This window comes from Micromesistius poutassou (genome assembly GCF_964030765.1).
Source record: "Micromesistius poutassou genome assembly, chromosome: 15".
Lineage (NCBI taxonomy): Eukaryota > Metazoa > Chordata > Actinopteri > Gadiformes > Gadidae > Micromesistius > Micromesistius poutassou.
The window spans coordinates 2,899,998-2,920,662 of NC_140285.1; the positions used below are offsets into that span (position 1 = coordinate 2,899,998).

At 45.0% G+C, this 20,665-nt stretch overlaps 2 protein-coding genes across 2 annotated transcripts; both read right to left on the bottom strand.

Moving 5' to 3' along the window:
- Positions 1-6,506: 6,506 nt before the first annotated feature.
- Positions 6,507-9,959, bottom strand: LOC311359129 (keratin, type I cytoskeletal 18-like; the record flags this gene model as incomplete). Its single annotated transcript, XM_084479091.1, has 7 exons — positions 6,507-6,641; positions 6,989-7,212; positions 7,674-7,799; positions 8,103-8,267; positions 8,638-8,794; positions 8,972-9,054; positions 9,528-9,959. The coding sequence occupies 7 exons, from the start codon at positions 9,957-9,959 to the stop codon at positions 6,527-6,529; spliced, it is 1,302 nt and encodes a 433-aa protein (XP_084335217.1). The 3' UTR covers positions 6,507-6,526.
- Positions 9,960-11,145: 1,186 nt separating this feature from the next.
- Positions 11,146-17,220, bottom strand: krt18a.1 (keratin 18a, tandem duplicate 1). Its single transcript, XM_084479090.1, has 7 exons — positions 16,651-17,220; positions 14,307-14,389; positions 13,733-13,889; positions 12,626-12,790; positions 12,326-12,451; positions 11,942-12,162; positions 11,146-11,784 (listed from the first exon to the last, which is right to left on the bottom strand). Exons 1-7 carry the CDS (start codon positions 17,125-17,127, stop codon positions 11,667-11,669), a joined length of 1,347 nt encoding a protein of 448 aa, XP_084335216.1. The 5' UTR covers positions 17,128-17,220; the 3' UTR covers positions 11,146-11,666.
- Between the last annotated feature and the right edge of the window lie 3,445 nt (positions 17,221-20,665).

Consider the following 20,665-nt stretch of genomic DNA (forward strand, 5'->3'; position numbering starts at 1 on the left):
TGCTGGTTTCCATATGCTGGTGCTCACCCCTTCTAGTGCTAAAACAACATACACACATCATGGGCTGACTGTCAACTGAGGCCCGGCCTGCTTTGTACTGGGACTTTATAGGGAAAACATAAACAACTTACCCCCCCTGCCCTCCCCGGGAAGGAGATTTTTCACCGTGGAAAACAAAGAGCAGCGAACAAGAGATGTCAGTGTGCTCTTACGAGGACCCCAGCCAGACAGGAAACAAAGGTTTCTAATATACGAGGACAGGTTTCCGTACGGGACACCCGGTTACGCCGAGGCCGTGCGTACCAAGTACAGCTACACCAACGACCCGCACAAGATTTACACCTTGTGGCATTGGACGACAACAACCAACATGGGGGATTTGTGGGTCTAATTTAAACAGAGCGAGAGAGAGAGAGGCGGGGAGAGAGACATAATGGAGACATGGCGGGAGAGAGAGTAAGACAGAGATGGAGAGAGACATATTGTTGTGCGTCAAAACAAAAAACAGTTCCAGCAGCCTAGAAGCAGGGCCAACGCGGCGGCTCTTTAAGGTCCCAGGATGGATGGTCTCTCTCTGCCTCCCATGGTTCTGAGGAGGAGGAGGGGTGTCACCTAAGGCCAACCAGCGAGTCCTACCCACGTCTCTCCCATGACAGATCCTCACTCTCTGCACCATTTACTCTCCCTGGGTTTGAATTCCGCTTGGCCCAAACAGGAACCAAGTGCTTTGTCAGACTTGGGTTACACCAACCGCCCTTTGAGTCAGGGTTAATCGTGGCAGGGAACGAGCTCCGCAGGTGTTTGTGTGTGTGTGTGTGTGAGTGTGTGCGTGTGTTTGTTTGATACTTCTATGTTTATTGTGCTGGGGGCTTTGAGTCGGCGGTCTGTGTAGTGGCCATCCCAACACATGGAGCCTCCCTTCCTGAAATTCCTTTTCTCAAAAGGTTTCCTGTTAATCGTTATGATCACCCACACAAGCAGGACTCCCTCCCAACCTGTGTCCTGAGGAGAGGGGGGAGCAGGAGAGGGCATGGAGGCAACAGTTCGGCTGCCAGCTGGAAGTTCCTTCAATGTTGTGTTGCACTTAATCTTTGGAATCTCTCTTCACTTTCGTATTCCTTCTGGACGTTTGATGTTGTCGATGACAACAATATGGGACGTAAACATCCAACCACAGACACAAAGACCCATTGTGTTCCTGGAATGATGGTCAACAATCAAACAATTAATGTTAGCGTGTGTGTTGATGTTACTATTACCCCCATGATTATTTTGCCTGGATAATATCAACTTTCAACACTGCGGTTCTACAGGCAGTAGTAAGGAGTACGGTCAGAGGTTTGCTAGCTAGAAGGGGCGTTGTGACGTGCGCACACAGTGGCACAGTTCAAACCAAGAGCTCCAGGATTGGAAGTCCAGCAATAGAACTGTTTAACTGAAAGACTGCAGCCCTTCAGGTCCACGATATAGAGGTCCTAATGTTTAACACTGTGACACTTTATCTTTACTACTACTATTAAGTCCTTTTACGAGATGGCTTTACCTGACAAGACCGAAAAACTGATAGCAACAGTCAAAGTGCTAAGCAACAAACACGACCCGCCCATAGTAAACTTATTTTGGCACAAAGCAGTATCGGTTGTAGCAGTATTTCGCACATGTTATTTGTTTTCAATCAGGGCACTGCTAAACTTGAGAGGTGTGATTGATCCCAAACCTCATTCCCCAGGAGGAATAGATCCAGGCACCATTTTATTCATTCACTGGGAATGATCTTCGTTACTCATTTAAAGAAGGTTAAGGTTCATTTGACAAGTTTTTTCCTGTGTAAGTAGGAAACGAGACAAGCGCAGAAAGTAGCATAGAGATTAAGTGTGCTACGGTGTCGCTCATAACGCTCAGTAATGCAACTGTGCAACGTAGTGTGGTCACTTTATCGCTTTAAGGTTAAACTATGCCACAATAAACCGGTTCAGAACGGCTGGGCGGTATTTTTTTGCTGAGCGCAACTGGTAATCATCTGAGTCCGTTGGGCCCTTGCAGAGTTTTACAGTAATCTGGTGCAGCGCGGGCTTTTTGGAGTTTCCACGGAAACCAGACGAGTGACTCACATGTCGAGTTTAGCCAACCCGCTTCTTTGGCTACGACGGCCATGGTTTCCAGGCCCCTGCCCACACGGGATGGATGGAAAATCAAAGGAAAGAAGAGAAAGGAGGAGAAAAGAGTGGCTTAGCTGTGGCGCTCTGCCCGAATTCTCTACTTATTTCATATTAGAGAACCTTCCACATACTCTATTCACATTGCTGTTTCTTTTATGTCTAACTTTTTCCCCCTCTCTCTCTCTCTCTCTGTCTCCTTTAAAGTTTTCTCAACATTTCCCCCTCGTTCCTCTCCTCTATTACTTCATTTTATCGATGTGACGACATGGTAGAATCCAGTCTTGGGATGAAATTACATTTTCAATTAAATTAAATTTCTTTGCTCTCCCACGCGTTGAGTACACTCCCACCGTCTCTCACTGCAGCAGCCTCTCCTCCTGACTCTCCCCTCTCCTTATCCTGCTCCCCTTTCTCCTCATTCCTCCTCATTCCTCCTCGCTATCCACCACATCTCAATAGTCTTGATCTCCTCCTGCTCCGCCAGCAGTGTGAACTTTGCTCCAGGGGCCCCTCCCAAGTCGGGAGGGGCCCCTTGGCCCAGTGGGAGTGTTATATGACCCTGGTGACTCACTGCCGTCACGCCCAACACATGTGTAGGGTAATAAAGAGATGGATGGACGGACGGACCTCATAAAATGCCCTGGGGTGAGGAAGTGGCACGGCCCACTGTGTTTTAAGAGTGAGATCATTGAGAAAAGGGAGTTTGTTTGTAGAAGATAGTGTTCAAGTACTTTCTAGGCCCTTGGCCAATGACTCCACACACAAGTTGTGAATGAAATTCTCTTAAGGTTTGTCATTGGTGTTTGGCTGTGTACAGTGGCAGGTTTGTGATGGATTTTAACAAACTGGCGTGGTTGGCATCCAGTGTGCACAGTCAATGGGATAAGTGTTTTCCAGTCAAACTGTTGACACGCTCAATCACTATCAATATCTAATATGTGTCACCAATTTGGTGCCCTGACTAGTAGTTTTATCCAATTGCGTTCACAGGGATTTTGGTCGCCAGCCATTCATACTACTCCTTGGAACCGAGAGGTTGCAGACTAATGGGACGGCATTAGCTCAGGAGGTAGAGCGGGTTGGCTGGTAACCGCAAGGTTGCTGGTTTGATCCCCGGCTCCTCCTAGCTGAGTGTCGAGGTGTCCCTGAGCAAGGCACCTAACCCTAACTGCTCCCGACGAGCTGGCTGTCGCCTTGCATGGCTGACGCTGCCGTCGGTGTGTGAATGTGTGTATGAATGGGTGAATGCCAGACAATATTGTAAAGCGCTTTGGGTGGCCACTGGTTACAAAAAATGTGCTATACAAATGCAGTAGTAGATAGAGTAGATAATACACATTTGATTATTGGTTTGGCGAAGTCAGACTAGCTTTGCATAAAATTCCAAATGAAGCGGCTGGCTATTCAAAGAGGGAACAACGTGGGATTAACACAGGTGTCACTCATAACAGTGTTTATGGGTCTGCTCTTCTCATGTACCAGGGCACGGCTAGTAAACTGAACTATTGAGGATGATTCTACAACCGGTGCCCTGGTATAAAAGAGCAGACCATAATAAGTGTTATGCAATGACTTCTTCCTGGTTGTTCTGACACATTCAGAACCACATTTTCAATGTCGTTAATAGGAGGCCCGTGATCTTTGTCAATGATCTTTTAGATTGGTTCTTTCAGAGCAGAAGGATTCACGTGATCACGTGAGACGAAATGTGCTTGTGAACCCAATCAGCCATTTCTAAGCAGCATTTTATACATTTACATTTCACATAAAAAAATTTCCGTCAAACGTTGATGGATGAACCACATTGTTGAGTTTATTAGAAAGTTTCCCTGTTTTGAATATGGGTGAGAAGGGACTTTAAACTAAACACATCAGAGTGTTGTGGAGTTAGGCGCAATAACAAGCCAACGACAACTCTGTCTTTGGCTGGTGTAATAACCTTGCAACAGTTCACATGTTGAACATAAGCCAAGGCTGGGATGGTCTGTACACTGTGAAAAGATCTTGTCATCTCCCTGGTCAGGTTACAAAATAAAAGTCGGATCGGTTCAAATTCGTACGGTTAGTCTTTTTTTTTTAATTTGGGCTGAGTCCTGTTTTTGTAGAGCGCTTCCTTTGTCACACCTGTTGTCACACCCAATCCTGTGTCCTCTAATCTGTTGTGTTGGACTGGATAGAGTGTCTTAAATACTTTACTATTATTACTATTATACTATTATGACAAACCATCAACATGTAATTTTGAGTTTCGCTCACTGACTATCTATCTATAACTGTCTATAACACTAACATGTCCTCTGTCCTAACTCCTCAATGGGGGAGGAGGGATTTTGAGGACAAGGTCACAGTATCCCACAAAGGAACAACCAGAAGTAACTCTGTTTGTGTCCTATCGTCTGTACGGTGGATGGTAGATATGTTTGCTGATGTTTGATGACATAAGTCTCCACTGGTTGAAACATTCTAACACAGTTAGGTTGAAACAAATCACATATTTTCTTCTTCGGAAAAAATCTGCTAAGCAACAGCGAGACAGATAACGTAAACACAAAGTGCTTTCTGTTAACCAAAGCACAATCCTGTCACCATATCGCTCTTTTAAATAAATGTATATTTTTGAATTTAGATTTAGATATAGAATTCTGCACCAACAAAAATATTGCTTGGATGAACGATGCAAGAAAGACAATAAGGTGGACAAATATTGTGGCTTTCCTTTATTTCATTGAAGAAGAAACCACAATTAAAAAAACTGAAAAAACTCAATTAGTCGAGCCACTATATAAAAGACCAAAACTTTTCAGATCCAGTGATCAGTAACTGCTATCTTAGTTCTGTCCAGGCCTGGATCCTTTCGGCTTTAGTTATTATCTCTGGTATTTCCAGAGATCTCCTTGGGAGTGAGGTATGTGTATAGCGTGACTGAGCACTCCCCTACAGAGAACCAGGTACGGTAAGCCTCCTGTACAGGGCCCTGCTCCCCAGGAATGGTAGGTATGCGGAAGAGGGTATCTGGTCCCGCTCTTCCTAATAGTTTCATACTCTTTGTTCTGTGCATTGGTCTATGGCTCTCTTCCTTTCATTAAAGTATTATGCCTCTCTGTCTGTCTCAAAGTGTTTGTGTGTGTGTGTGTGTCTGTTAGGGGTGTTAATGATTAACACTGATTTTTGCTCTTAATAGATTGTAAGGTGTGTATGTGTCTCCTTCTCTGCATGTGTGGTGCGCATTTGTACGTGTGTTTGTCTCCTCTCCTTCTATCTCACTGTCTATCTGTCTTTCTCTAACTCTCTTCCTGGTGCCCTTGGCCAGCTTCCCTCATCTCTTTTCACGAATTGTCTGGGCTGAGCAGTCTCGTGTGTCACATGGCTAGACAGTCTCAGGGCTTAAACGATGCTACCACATACCAGCTTTAAGGAACCAAGGGAACAGGTTTGTCAGAAATCCACTGCAACATCACACCACGACTGTGGGACATTGTTGATGGAAAGATTAGGCAACTGCTGTCTGGTAGGGAAATCGTTTAACATTGTTGTCTGGCTGGAAGTCACAATGATTTATGGTTCCTGCGTATTTCCAAAACATTGTTTCATAATCTGCAGCGTGGGGCGGGGGTAAACATTTACCTTGATTTTATACTATACTAAACAGGAAGGTACAGATAGTAGTACTTTTCCTATTGTTGGTTCAATGTTGCCAAAAGTGGTCATGGTGTCTCCCTCCAATCGTGTATAAAGTGATACCATCAGTATGCTTGCAGCCCCTTGACATGGAGCTTTCCAGTGAGAGAGGAGTAGGAGAGCTGTGGAGGTCAGTCTGTATCAAGCAAAACAGGAACCAGACTGAATAAAACAAAGGAAAACAAACCCAGAGCCCTGCGAGCGGTCTGGGCCAGGCAGTGCTGGGACGCATTTGGAAACAGCATGGGAAATGGAGGGGGCCCTCCTCGGAAAGACAGGGGGCAAGCACTGTCTGACATTATGGGCATTTTGGAGGAGCTGACACAGACATTTTGTGCTCTCAGACCAGGGAAGAATGTGTGGGAGGTTGCTGAAGGGTGAATTGGTAACGCAATCAAGATTAACAGTAGCTGAAATATAAAAAGACAGACACAGTAGCCACAGTAGTTTTTGTAATTTTTTTATTTTGTCACGAAGGTTTCACGTTCAGCTTTTTTATATTTGGAGAATAACCAAACACCGGCTGTAGTAGATTGCTTAATGCTTAATTGTTATTATTTACCTAGCAGCCATCTTTGTTCTAAACACTTGCTGGGTGGGGGCAGTTCCCCCAGGATGGCTGCTAGGTGAATAAGGCCTGTGTTGGTCTTGAACCACTTAGGAGTTGACCATTTACTGGCTTTGATGATTCAGACCACTTTTTCACTGGCTTTGACATCTTGGCTCTCCGACACCACCTTTCCATCCACCAGGGTCTGTGTGACCGTCACCACTTTTGTCTGAATTGTCTTCTTGGGGTCCACTCTGAAATGTAAGTAAAGGAGGAATTAAACGTGATGGTTTGTTTTAAAGTGGAGTGATTTGGTGGGTAAATAGTGAACACATTTTTGTATATATTTTTTGTTGACATGTAATTTGTGCTTGATTTGGATCCGATTTGATGGAACAAGCTGTAAATCTAGCCAATAGAGTCGCTTGCTCTTTCCATATGTGCAAAGTCCGATATATTGTATACCATTGAGGGGCAGTTTCCACACCCTACAAGAAACTCAATATAGTCACATACTTGTCAAGTGCACGTCAAATACTCTGGACCTCCGTATTCTAGCCTGGATCTGCGGAGTCTCGTCCTCTCTGCTTTGTCCACTCACTTGATTTCGACATCGCCATCCAGAAGTCTCCTGTACTCGGCGATCTCGGCCTCCAGCCTGAGCTTGATGTTGAGCAGCATCTCGTACTCCTGGTTCTGGTGCTGCATGTCGCTGCGGATGTGAGTGAGCTCCTCCTGCAGCCTCAGGAGGATCTGGTTGTACTTCTCAATCTCCATGTTGTAGCGCATCTCCACGTCCCGCAGGCTCGCCTCCAGGGACGCTTTCTGTCATGGAGGGTGGGGGGGAGAGGGAGAGGGTGAGAGAATAGACCAGTTGATACAATCCTTTGGCTTTTGGCGGACCACTGTATTATTATAAAGACCTTCTCCGGACCACCTTATATGCCAATTATAAGAATAAATATATAAATGCAGTGAGCATTCGAATGGCGCTTGTGAATGTCCGAAGAATAAGAAGCCATGATTCTATATTTACCGAACAATATTGTTCGATTTCATTGTATATTCAAGTATCTGTATATTTTCTACTGTCAATTTATCTGTATTTTGTGTTTTAAACCAATTCCACCCACAACTTGCAGTACCTAAAGGACCGCAAGTTGGAAATGGCAAAATTGCCGTAACAATTGACATAAGAATGTGTTTTCGAAAAACACAGGTGGAAATGTGCACCCCTGAAAGCCATCATCACTTTGTGATATAAAGGTTGTGACGATTTGTCTTACCAAACTGAGTTCGGACTGCAGCTCAATGTCCATGGTCTGGTATCTCCTCCTGGTTTCACTCAGGAGAGTGTTGGCCTCCTTGAGAGCTGTTGTGTTCTGAGTCACCTGCACCTGTACCTCTGTGATCTGGGCACACATATACCAAGGTATGAGTCATACGAACAACCAAGGCGCAATCTTTTCATCTGACACATACATGGCCACATGTCATTTCGAGTTGTATTTGATTGCCATTATCAAGTTACATTCTCAAGTGGTGTTTGAGACAACACCCTCTAAACCCAACCCAACCAAAACTGCACAGGAAACCAGGACAACACAACACAAGGTGAACCCTACAGTGCTTTGTGCTCTTAGATATGGGTTCCTAGACATAGGACCAGATGAAACATCAAGCACACATTTTGTCCGAATTGCCTGTGGGTCTACCTGAGTCTCATGCCACGCTTTCAGCTCTTCCTGGTTCTTGAGGGCTATCCTCTCGTACTTGGCCCTCATCTCCTCCATGACCTTTGCCATGTCCTGGCCCTTTGGAGCGTCCACGTCCACCTGCACTCCGGTCTGGGTGATTTGGGCCTGCAGCTCGGCCATATCCTAAGGAATGGGAAATGGTCAGCAAGCCACTTCCTGAATACGGTCAAGGTGGTCCTTCCACACCAAAGAGGTCACGGTTCAGAGAGATTGTGATAGCAATTTATCCAAAATGAAATTGTTTTTATTTGACATTCAGCTAGACACTATGTATAAGGTATGTCCGAGCAAAACTATAAGGCACGATTTTGTATTTTCATTGTTTTAGCCCTTAACATAGAATCACATTTAAAAATCTTGCAAAACTTTTTCAATAATCTAATATTGATCCATTGAAGGTTTCTGAAGTAGATCTATTCATTTTTGTGAAGAGGAAGGGCGTGATATTTGAAAGCAGCAGTATACTGTCCTTATACTGCGTATATTTTCTTACCGCCTTGTGGTACTTTCTCAGTGTGATCAGCTCCTCCTTGAGGGACTCGATGTCGCTCTCAAGGTGCAGACGGACGACGTTCGTGTCGTCCAGCATCTTGCGCATTCTTGAAATGTCTGCCTCCACCGACTGACGCATCACAACCTCGTACTCCAGTCTGTTGAAGCCCAGCATCAATCAAAGAGAGAAGACATCTTTTATCTTTTATCTTTTATCTGCTCTTTAGATTTCAATATTTGTATTGTTTCTATTAGTAATTTGATCATGGTCAGTCAGTCTAAAGATGTATTCCTTCGTGTTGCATGGATAAGTATTCAAGTAGAAAGACACTCACTTGTTTTTGAAATCATCTGCAGCGAGATGTGCGTTATCGACTGAAATGGAAAGCCCAGCGTTTCCCTGTATCATGTTGTAGATCTGGAAGGGATTATGGAAGAGAGGGTATTTTAAAGCTATCAAAATTTGAAGTACTATTTAAATATTAAAAGGTTATAATAATAATATTTAAGGTAAAAGTGAGTGGATCAACTCAGCACATATCATGGATTTTATTGACCTACAGAGCAACAAAATTGAAGAGAAATTATCGAAGGGCCATAATTCATCTTTTGGAGACATTGCAGGGGAGTGGGCCTTTCACGCCTTACAAGTTAGTATACAACCAGCGACTCTAATAGTATACGGAGCAAATGTTAACTAAGTAGTATAGAGTAGAAGTGTTAAGACTCTAATACTCAAGTGGTTGTATCCAGTACTAAACAGATTGATACACATTGATTACTTTGTCATTTAGCCAACTATGTAGAACAAAAAAGAAAGATTCTGAATGAGACTATGATGCCAATGATGCCTTCAAGAGACAAATCGACCACCCAGGGAGAGCCACTCACCTTGGCCCTCAGGTCAGCGATGGTGGCGTTGTACTTGCTGTAGTCCCTATTGGCAGCGGGGCCTTTCTTGTCCAGGAACTCAAAGATCTGGACCTCCAGTGTGCCGTTGGCCTTCTCCAGGCGCCTCACGGTCTCCAGGTAGTTGGACAGGCGGTCGTTGAGATGCTGCATGGTGGCCTTCTCGTTGCCCACGGCGAAAGACCCGGAGTTGGTTCCCAGGGACTGGTAGTCGTAGCTCCCGCTGCTGCCCATACCGCTGCCCAAAACGCTGGCCATACCGCTGCCCATACCGCTGCCAACCCGGCCACTGTAGGAGGTGGAGCGGGAGATCCTGACCCCACTGCCGCCGGCTCCCCCGGCCATGCTGTGAGCGTACCCCAGGGGCCTACTGGAACCCTGGTGGCCACTGGTCCTCTTCATGTGGAACTCCATCGGAGAAGCTGAGACTTGAGTAGTGGAAGTGACGGCCGGTGGGAAGAAGCAGACCTGGGCTGGCTAGCTACTGCAAAGAGAGAGAGAGTGTCTGGCTGCGGCGTCAAGGACTTTATATATAGCACCTGAAGGCGCCTTGTGCTTCCTGTCATCCCCCCGAGTCTATCTAATTGTCGTACCTTTGCCCTTTCCCATTGTTTGGCACGTCCAAATGAGTGTTAAAAATGGGCAAGGCACTGTTATCAGGTAACTATGCAGCCCTGATAAGCCATCCAAAGCAATGTTCAATAATTTACATTTTATTGCTCCCATCAGGTATTTCACCCTGAACCCTCTGGCCCAGTTCAAATGTCCAATTATTAACACTTTTCAAGTCGTCTGCTCAAATGCCATCTCCATGAAACTGAGAACATTATTGACATGCAGTGATACTATTGTGAAAGTATATATTTAGTATGCCCTGATTTACGTTTAGTAAATTATTCATATAGAGAACAAACATGTTCTGCATCTCGCTGCAGAAGATTATCATGAAAACCACACCAAACAAATGTCACGTCCTATCTTTTTACTGTACAGAATTGTATTTGTTCTCTATATGACTAATGAAATGTAAATTGGGGTATATTACACTGGAAGTCTGGTATTTCACTAATAAGAAGTAAATACATAAATAAGCACATTTGGTCAAGAACCCAATGGCCAATAAATGGCAGTTTTGGTCATGTGCCTCAATCAGATTTCCATTCATAAGGTTTCTGAATCCAATGAGCAACCTGTGAGATTGGACCTTTGAATAAGTTTGATGTTGTGGATCTGTCTAATTCTACTAACACATTCTGCTAACACACTAAGAACTTAGAAGATCCTACCTAAATAAGTACTCCGTTCTCCGTTCCATTCATGCCACAACTCTATAGTTGTGTTTACGTGTTTTACTGGTGAGTTTGTATCTGGGAGCTTCTTGATTCAAAGAGTGATCAAAACGGCCATTCCGATGTGTAGAATGATGTTTAGCTTAATGTAGAAGATGATGATAAATAATCATAATATTGTACTTTTACCATCATAGTAAACTTTTGTTTTCAGTTCCAGCTGTTTGCTTCACCAGGTTTCTAAAATGCAGTGTTGTATTGTTGAATAAAGTATATTTTATAGACAATAAGTTCCAGTCAAATTGGGAGACTTAGCTGAAATGGGGCTTTATTCGAATCTCTGAACATGAAAGCATCAGGTAAGTTGACAGAAAGAAATCCAAGGAAAACAATGACGTATACAAAAATCTTTATGTAACAAATTGATCTTCATCATTTAAGTCAATATTTCTCATCTTCTGCATAGTTTGAATACAGGTCAAAGTTCTCTAATTAAGATTTCGTTTTTTTGTTGTAAACTCATGCACTCTTTAACTGGTAAGAACACACAAAGACAAAAGAAAAAACAGGAAGTGATGAAATAAATACAGGATGATCGAGATTTCTTTTGTGTTCCAGTCTGCGTCAGCCAATTGAATGATAGCGCTTCATAAACAGGAAATGGTTTGGAGAATCTATTTTCAGGTCTACATTCTGCCATTTTACTAACATGTTAGCATTGTAAGTTAAGCAAGAATAATCAAATGATTTGCTTGGTTTCCAATCATTTGTTATTTGGCCCGTTGTATGACGGCGTTGGTGGCAGGGAGTGCTGGTGACCAGTGCAGGGTCTTCACAGGTTCTTGGTCTCTGTGCTGGATGATACAACCTTGCCGTCCACCATGTGCTGTGTGACGGTCATCACCTTGGTCTTCTTGGTGACCTTCTGTTCTTCCAGGGCGTCTTGAAGTCTGGGGGGGAGGTAAACGTTACTTGGCATGTCAAGTAATCACATAAAAAAGTCTGAGTTTCTCATCTTAAGCTGTATTTTGAACAATTTTTTTTTAATTTGTATTTTCTCGCTAGATTTATTGCATCAGCCATTTTTCGTCGTCCTTCAAGACTCACTTGAAGTCTCCTCCGTCCAGCAGCCTTCTGTACGTGGCGATCTCGGCCTCCAGCTTCATCTTCATGTTGAGCAGGGCCTCGTACTCCTGTGTCTGGTTCTGGATGTTGCCGCGCAGCTGGGTGAGCTCCGACTCCAGCCCCCTGATGACGTTGTTCAGGGCCTCGATCTCCATGTTAAAGCGCATCTCGGTGTCCCTCAGCGTGCCCTCCAGCGACAGTTTCTGTCGGGAAAGAAAATAAAGGCACAAATTAATTAAAGAAAACACATTCTTAAGGACGTGAGATGACACGGCCCGAAGGAGAACCGTGAACATGATAAGTCGGTGCTTATGCTTATTGAGCTAGGTCAGCGACGCAAAGGCTGACGGGGGTGGTTCTCCTCACCAGACTCCTCTGGGACTCCAGCTCGATCTCCAGGGTCTGCAGTGTTCTGCGCAGCTCACTCAGCTCTACCTGGGCCCCCTTCAGGGCCTCTGTGTTCTGGGTCACCTCGGTTTGTACCGTGGTGATCTGCAAGAAAAGAAATCCCACAGACATTGATTAGTAGGCTACATTCTCTTGATCAGGAACGTTGAGTGAATACCTCTAGTCCATCAGCTGATATTAAATAAAACCTGAATTTGCAAATAGTATAACATTTTAATTAGTATAATTAGCTTCTAGGTGGGAGTGAATGACGTTTACCTGGGATTCGTGCCATGCCTTCAGCTCCTCCTGGTTCTTTAGTGCCATCTTCTCATACTTGGCCCTGATCTCTGACATGATCTGGGCCAGATCCTGGCCCTTAGGGGCGTCCACATCCACCTGCACTCCGGACTGGGAAATCTGGCTGCGGAGCTCCATCACATCCTGAATGAACCAGAACCATTCACATAGTTGTCACAATGGGAGTTTGGCCTGCTCTACAACATGCATTGGCCTGCTGTACAACTTGGATGGTAAAGTTGTTTTGTTGATTTGATCTAAACCTGTGAGTGTAGGCCTGATCTAGCTTTTGTCAAGGTATAGTTTTTCTAGCTGTATTTTTATCAAAGTATAGGTAGGATTTTTTTTTTAAATAGTTTAGGCAGGTTGTATCTGTATTTTCATTGTATGCAAGTGTGTCACTGAGTTCAATCAAGACACTGCATTCAACTATAAGCAAGCAGCCTGTGGGTGTCGGTCGCTATGTCTCGATGCTAGTAATTAGACGGCCCTTGCGGTGGCCGCATGAGGAAGAAGCATTTTTTATGATGAGGCTCGCTGAAGAATTCACTATATTTCAGATCAGGACCTTCCAAACCCTCCCAGTCTCCAACATTAACAGTATGTTTGTAAAACGTTCAGGAATGTCGCCCCCCCCCCCCCAGAGGAGGTCAGCAGCCGACCCTTCTGCTCGTCCCGTGCATGCTCTGGAGAACACCCATGTGTTGTTGTGTTTTAGGAGCTCAGGGGACTGAGGGATGAGCCTTGTTTGCAAGTATTTGTCAAGGCTGACTTTGGCTGTGGTGTTGAAATAAAATGCAAGCGATGAAGTTCAATGTTTTTATGTGGGCTTCTATCAAGAGCTTTAGTTTTAATTTGAAGGGAAAAGTAAAATCGAACTACTCGAACAGTGCCATCTCTGGTGAAACATGTGCCATCGCAATTCAATCTTTGGATTGGCTCAAGTGAGGTGAACTCCATGAAATTACGTTTTTCGCCAATTAAAAACAGAAATGGTGACAACCTGTGTATGCGGCTGTCCTTGTGCTTCCACTTTTTCTCCATGGCTCTGTTTCATACAGTCGTGTACATGTAGTGTGGACTCACGTTGTCGTGGTTCTTCTTGAGGTGAATGAGCTCCTCCTTCAGGGCTTCGATTTCGCTCTCCAGGTTCATGCGGCCCATGTTGGTGTCATCGATGAGCTTCCTCAGACCCACGATGTCGGCCTCGACGGACTGGCGGATGGTCAGCTCAGACTCAAACCTGGACGCGAAACAGGGGAGATCACAGTGCTTTGGTTAATACTAGCGTGTGATCACTGGGCTTGACAACACAATGAATTCCAATCAAAACCACTACTACTTGGGAGTAGCAGTTTTCTTTGTTTCTGTACGAAAACACAATCTTGGCATGCTTTAAGGGTAACCACAAGTCATTTTTGCATTACCCATGCTGTAGTTTGCACAGCCATACTTTAGTCTATAGGGTGTGAAGATTAGGATGACTCATCAGACAACCCAGACTTTGCATGGTGTGAGTTGCTAGCTTTAGTCATTGTTTCATCGCACTACGAGCCACATTGGTGCAACCGTCCACCCCCATAACAGTGGGTCTGCCAACAGTGGTCTGCTGCTCGTAGTTCTAGTTTTTGCAGTCTGTGGTTGCATGGTCTGCTCTTACTTCACTCTGAAGTCATCAGCAGCCAGGCGTGCGTTGTCGATCTGCAGGATCACACGGGCGTTGTCCACGGTGGCATCGAACACCTACAGCCGGATCATTCAGTAGAAAGGAAGAAAAAACTCTGTTTAGAAACCGGAAGGAACTTAATTAATAATTTTCTCGGGCGACATCAAACAATCAAACATGCAAAAAAATATATTATCATATATTATCATTATATTATTAGCTATTTCGCTATTTGCTATTTGTTTTTAATCGTGTTTTGTTGTCGGGGAAACGAGTGCAGTGTCGTTGGCTGTCTGGCTAACACAAATACTGGTAGCAGTTACCACCAGTATTTGCGCAGCCAGTGGAACGGCGGCCCTAGATAAGGACTCTGGGAAAACGGACGGGAGGCATGCAGGTGACGTATGTCCATGAGCCAATCATTTACTGCCAAGCAACAGCTTCCCCTTGGCTGCTAGGGAACAGGATTCCGCCTGTCAGCAGGCAGGATGGGAGAAGGTGATTTGCATGAGCCAGGGTGAATGTAGAAGGTAACTGCTTAACATGAGGGTTAAGAGGAGGGTAAGAGCTGTGTCTATATGGGTCTGGGAAAGTGCATGTTGACTTGAGCAGATGAGAGTGCATATGGCTTGGTTGGGTTTCCTGTTGTTGCCGGCACTTAGAATATTTGTTTTTGCAAACCTGATTGGTGGGTTAGTGTGGGCTTGGGCTGTGGTGGAGGGGGGGGGGGAGTACTCATCTCCCAGAGACCCAAACAGAGTCAATGTGACCCTGGTCTGTCAGGACTACTACATTACTACTGACTTCTAAAATTGGTTGAACTTTGGAGTTAGTCGACTAAAATGGCCCCCATGTTTGCTCCAGTTACAGTATGAAAGTTGTCATGGATAGTAAATGCCGCAGATTATATCTCTTCCAAGTAGAAAGTGCCACTGTCAGCCTATTTTCTTCGTCCTTTTACCGGTTTCGTTATTACTCTCCTTTTCAAGACTTGGCTGACCTTCATGTGGGCCTCTCTCCCATGCTTTGTACCAATTTCAAGGGAGCCTTGAAATAAATACTTCAACTGCCACGCCTAATCACCAAACCACAATGGTTCCCTTTTCCAAGTCTCAAGTTTATTTCTGTAACCCATCAAATGTTTTCCACAAACAAGTGCTGCAGTGTTTGGTTGGCTTCGCAAGTTGAGCTGGACCATTTTAAATTTCATGCAATTACAAGCAAATTATTTATAAAAATACCATTCATTCTCAATATTCTTGTAAAATCTTGGATGTGGTGTCTTAAAAGTGGCACCACCAGTGGATTTAAAGAGAGCAGAGTAGAGTTGTGTGAGATTGGAATAAATAAATACTCACTCATAAATACATTAATAGTCATACATTAAATGACTATAATGATGTCACTGAGCCAACAAACTCCACCTCAGAGGTTGATTAGAAACTTTTACTGCACACATTTCGCTATAAAGTACACTTCTTGAAAGGAAAAAAACTGAAACCAAAGTAAATAAAAGGTGCAGGTTTACTGTCTAGGTTGGCTTCCATGTTGACTTTTACTTTTCACTCTCTCCTGCCTTCCCTCCTTATCAGGTGTAGTATTGTACACACACAAGTCTTTAAACTGTGTTCCGTCTTGTAAAATACCATTTCCACCTTTTGTGTCTCTTGGGAATACATACAGTGACTAATTACCAAGGGTGTGAGATTAACAAACACACAGGCTTCTTATGCATTGCAACTTCACCGGTTGTTTGTCTTTTAATGCTTAAGGTCACTGAACCACTCCATTTTGTTCTGCGAGTCTCTCTCGCTCTCTCTTGCTCTCTCACTCTCGCTCTCTCAGCCGTTAGCCGGTTTACTAAAATTCCTTCCATCTGGGCCCCCTGCCCGGGACTGCTGCCCACACAGTAGCTGATCATACAGAGGAACAATTCACAGCTAAAACCTCATAAGGTCAGTTCAATCCTGAGCAAGTAGGTTTATGACACGTGTCAAGAATCAATCATCAACCTTGCTTCTTGGCTCGCTTTCTCTTTGTACTTATCTTACACCTTTTGTATACTAACAACTGGATAAGTATTCAAACCATCAAGTGAAGAAGTTGGAGAACTCTGCAATCATCAATGTTCTTCCGTACAATTCCCATCTCTCCGGCCTCCACTCCTCCATACAACGCTATTCCTTGCTTCCACCTGCCCCCCCCTCATCTCTCAGAAAAACGTTTTACCCCAAGTTAAAACCAACTCCCCTCGCCCCCCCATCACCACCACCACCATCCCTCCACTCCCCCCCCCTCCTCCATCTTCTCTCCTCCCCGGGCCGCCGTGGTGACTCACCTTCCTCCTCAGGTCGTCCAGGATGGCCTGGTACTTGCTGTAGTCGCGGAACTCGGGCCCGCTCTTCTCCATGGCCTCGCGGATCTTGATCTCCAGCGTGCTGTTGGACTGCTCCAGGTTCCTCACCGTCTCCAGGTAGCTGGACAGGCGGTCGTTGAGGTTCTGCATGGCGAACTTCTCGTTGCCCATGATGTGGCCGGACTCCCCGCTGGAGCTCATCTGCACGCTGCTGGAGAAGCCGCCACCGCCCATTCCCATCCCGGAGCCCAGTCCCATCCCGGACCCCCCGACACTGCTGCGGACCCCCGACTGATAGGAGGACGAGATGCGGGTCCCCTGGCCGCCGGCGCCGGCGTAGATGCTGGACGCCTTGTAGGTGGGGGCCACAGAGCTGCGGACCATGGACACATGGCCCGAGGGCCCCCTGCTGCTCCCGCTGGAGCGGATGGAGACGGAGGAGGTCTTCTGGTAACTCATTGTGGGAGCTCGGCACACAGAGGGAGAGAGAGAGCGAGAGTGAGAGGCACAGGCTGGGTTAAGCAGTAACGGGAGCACACAGACAGGCAGGAGGAGAGGAGAGGCCGCCGGTAGTATTTAAAGTCACTGGGCCCCTGGGCCGGCCCCCTGGCCACTCCCACATTTCCCTGGTCCCCGCCCCTCTCTTTCCACCGGTCTGTACCGCAGGGCTGCTCAGCTTGCATGCCTTTGTCCGTCATCAAGATGAGTTGGCGTGTTGCAAAATATGCCTCTGACAGGAAATTTGGTTCACTTTTCTTTTGTTTTGTCAGTTAAAAGACAAACTTTGATCTCTTATTCAATCAGGCAAAATAATTATAAAAACTTTAAAGGCATTGTCTACTTTATAACTTGACCTGCCCATCGTCACAGTTCTCTAAGAAATGTTGCTGAGAAAAAAACGATTTATTCAAAGCTCATCAATAACAGGGAAAAGAAGGAAATGAAACAGTGAAGGTCAACACAACAACGATGTTGATGTTTTTTGGTAAATGACACTCCCTATTGCACCCTATGTATGTCATGTTCCGTAGGAGGGAGTACCACATAAAGTACGCACAAATTGCTGGCTGCTGTCATAACAGCCTTGAGTCATTGATTGCATTAAGGGAAGCCATGAGGAACTAAGGTCATCTCACGAAAAATGAATTCCTAACACTGGTTACTCCATCACAGGTCAGATTCCCCGCCCATGTTTGATCCCGTGTGTTGCAGTACCGCAGTATTTGTAGCTAGCGTGGTTAAATAGGGGAGTGGAGACCGTGGGAAACGCTGGTTTTGTTGCATATTTGGCCTAAATGGTGGTTGTCTCTGGCACCCTGGGTCTCGGGGCTGACCACAGGTTAGCACCAGCACTCTAAAGTCAACACGTACGTGGCTCTCCTGTGTAAGTCACAAGTCGAAGTGCTAGGTAAGATGGGGGCAGGATATTGTAGGGGCTAGTGTGTTCGGGTCCCCAATGTCCGCAGACGCCTACCTCTTCCTTAATGACCTCAATTCATTGTAGGTTGCTTTGGCCAAGAGGGTCTTCTTGTCTAAATGTTGGCCGTTCCTTTAACTTTAAACTTAAAAGTTAAAGGAACTTCAACTTCTATTTGTTTTGCTTTTGCAAAAAAAAAAAAACCCTGAAGTGTCCACTTATCTTACTGGGAAGATCTTGCGGGCATATGGTATGTGTGCCGAAGCCCGGATGTGTGTGGGCTGCACTGGGCCTGGACGGATGTGTCCTGCAGAGGTGACAAACAACAGAACAATTGCTGTGGATCACGTGTGTACACAAAGGAACAAAGACCTCTGCAGACTGGGAAGCATTACCAACAAGACCCCCCTGCTGGGCTGGAACAGTGGGGGAGTGCTTCCACACGCCGTACCCCCAAACCTTGGACCCTCTTAAACAAGTTACAAGCTGCTTCTTCGTCTTCTCCTTCTTCAAATAAGCATACAAACCATAGCGTGTATTTTTACGAGGTGGGATGCTCGGGCGATGTGTACACAGATGGCTTATGTACATATTTAAGAAATTATGTTTTTCTTTCCCTTTGTTTGGCTTGTCATCGTGCATCCTACCCACTTAATTACCCATTTAACAGCTACAGTCAAGGTTTCGTTATGGTCTAGGTTGGGGCACATCCTTGCTCGGAACTCTTGATTGTTTTCCAGGACGGATGGTCAGGCCGGATATTTTGGGTCTAGAGAGCTGCTGATTAACGATTAACATCTGCATTCTGTCTTGGCTATTCAGTGCTGTTCAGTTTAACCCCAGGGCCCCTCAACCCTGCCCCTCAACCCAGCCCCTCAAAGTTCTGCATGCCAAAGCATGTCAAAGCAATCAACAACTACTCATGTTTTTGATTTGCTAAATAAACAGGTTTATTCCAGCTATTAAAGAATCCTTGCTCATAGCTTTGCTTATCTCATCGTTTTATTGTTACTAATCCGATTTTTCCTGCCAAAGTAAAATTGTGTGAGACATAAGAGCAAGACTTCCAGGAAAGCCGGTTGGCTCCGGTGGCAAGTGAGATGAAGTAGCCACTGTATAAAAACATCAACCTCACTGAAGCCTCCTTTTCCTGTCAAACATAAAAGCCGACCACCCAAGGGTCTCTTTAATAGTCTCAAAAATGTCCTCCCAGCATTCCCCTCTCACTATATCCCAGTCTGGATTTCTGGACTTGATTGTGATGATGTGTGATGCCACACCCAGTAAGGAAAACACAGATGATAGTCATAACAACAGAGGTGAGGACATGGGATGTTTGAAGAAACAAAAGGCAGGCAGGAGGTTTTGTTTGCTATAAGGGCAGGTAAGCATCGGTAAGATGAGCACCTGGCTTACGCCCTCATTACAATGATTGATGACTTTAAACTGGTTGTGGACAGTAATGCATATGCTACGGCTTTGTAAATAGTCCCGTTACTTACTCATTCAAACACACACGTAAGTAGATACATACATACATACATACATACATACATACATGCATACAGGGGTTTGCACACATGCACACAGACTCACTCACTCACTCACTCAATCTATTCAATTTCCATTATGTTATATAATTGTTATATTTCTATAACAATGTACCAACATGAAAAGAGGCCTTTCTACCCTCTCCTGAAAAGCCTGTCCTCAGCCCAGTGAGAGGGCTTCATGTGAGGTGTGAATCATGTTGGTCACAAGCCTTGGCAAGCCTCCGTGGTACCTTGGTGATACCCGGAATGTTCTGGCGGTCCATCAAGGCTTTTTGTCTGTGTGACACTAAATCCCAGCCACCCCACCCAGGCCGCTTTTCTTCCTAAAACTCTTTTTGTTGTTGTCTTTATCTGTGTGATAAAAAAAACGTGATTCTACATAATGAAAACTTGTCTGTGAAGCCTGCGCCTTATTTAGGCTTAACCCCTGTTATTTCATCCCCTGAGATAATAACAGGTATCCATAGCACTGATGGTATATTGTGAAGCCTCACATCACGTTGATGTAATGTGGAAGGTGTTTATGAACTCTCCCCCCCCCCCCCTTCCGACTACATTATCTGGAAGAGGATTAAATGACTATTTACTGAGATTTTATCATTTGTCATTACCATTTGTCTTTTAGCATGTGCTTTTATCTAAAGCAGCTTACAGTCAATTACCTTCTCAACAATACATGACATAAAGGAGCACGTAGGGGTAACCATATACCTACAGGTAGTCCGCAGTCAATGGGTTTTGACATCATGGTCTTACATGGGAGTCAATCAGTGTTGGCACTAGGCAATCTGGTTATCCTCATTCTTAGAATGAAGAAATAGAATACATGCAGATCAATTAAATATACAGCTTTTTTATAAGCATAAAACTACAACACATTTTGTATTTTCGTCCAACATGATTTTGCCCACTTTTTTTGGTCCTGGGCTTCTGAACTGACTAAAAAACATACAAGAGACTGGCCAGAGATCCAGGTGTGCGCTCATGGCTGACTTTCCGCCTTCCCCCCTGAGCGTTAGCAGGTCAT

Coding starts and splice junctions, on each gene's coding strand:
- krt18a.1 (XM_084479090.1), bottom strand. CDS start 17,127: ATGAGTTACCAGAAGACCTCCTCCGTCTCCATCCGCTCCAGCGGGAGC. Junction 12,791..13,732: donor TCAAGAAGAACCACGACAAC/GTGAGTCCACAC, acceptor TGGTTCATTCAG/GATGTGATGGAGCTCCGCAG. Junction 12,163..12,325: donor TGGAGTCCCAGAGGAGTCTG/GTGAGGAGAACC, acceptor CTTTCCCGACAG/AAACTGTCGCTGGAGGGCAC.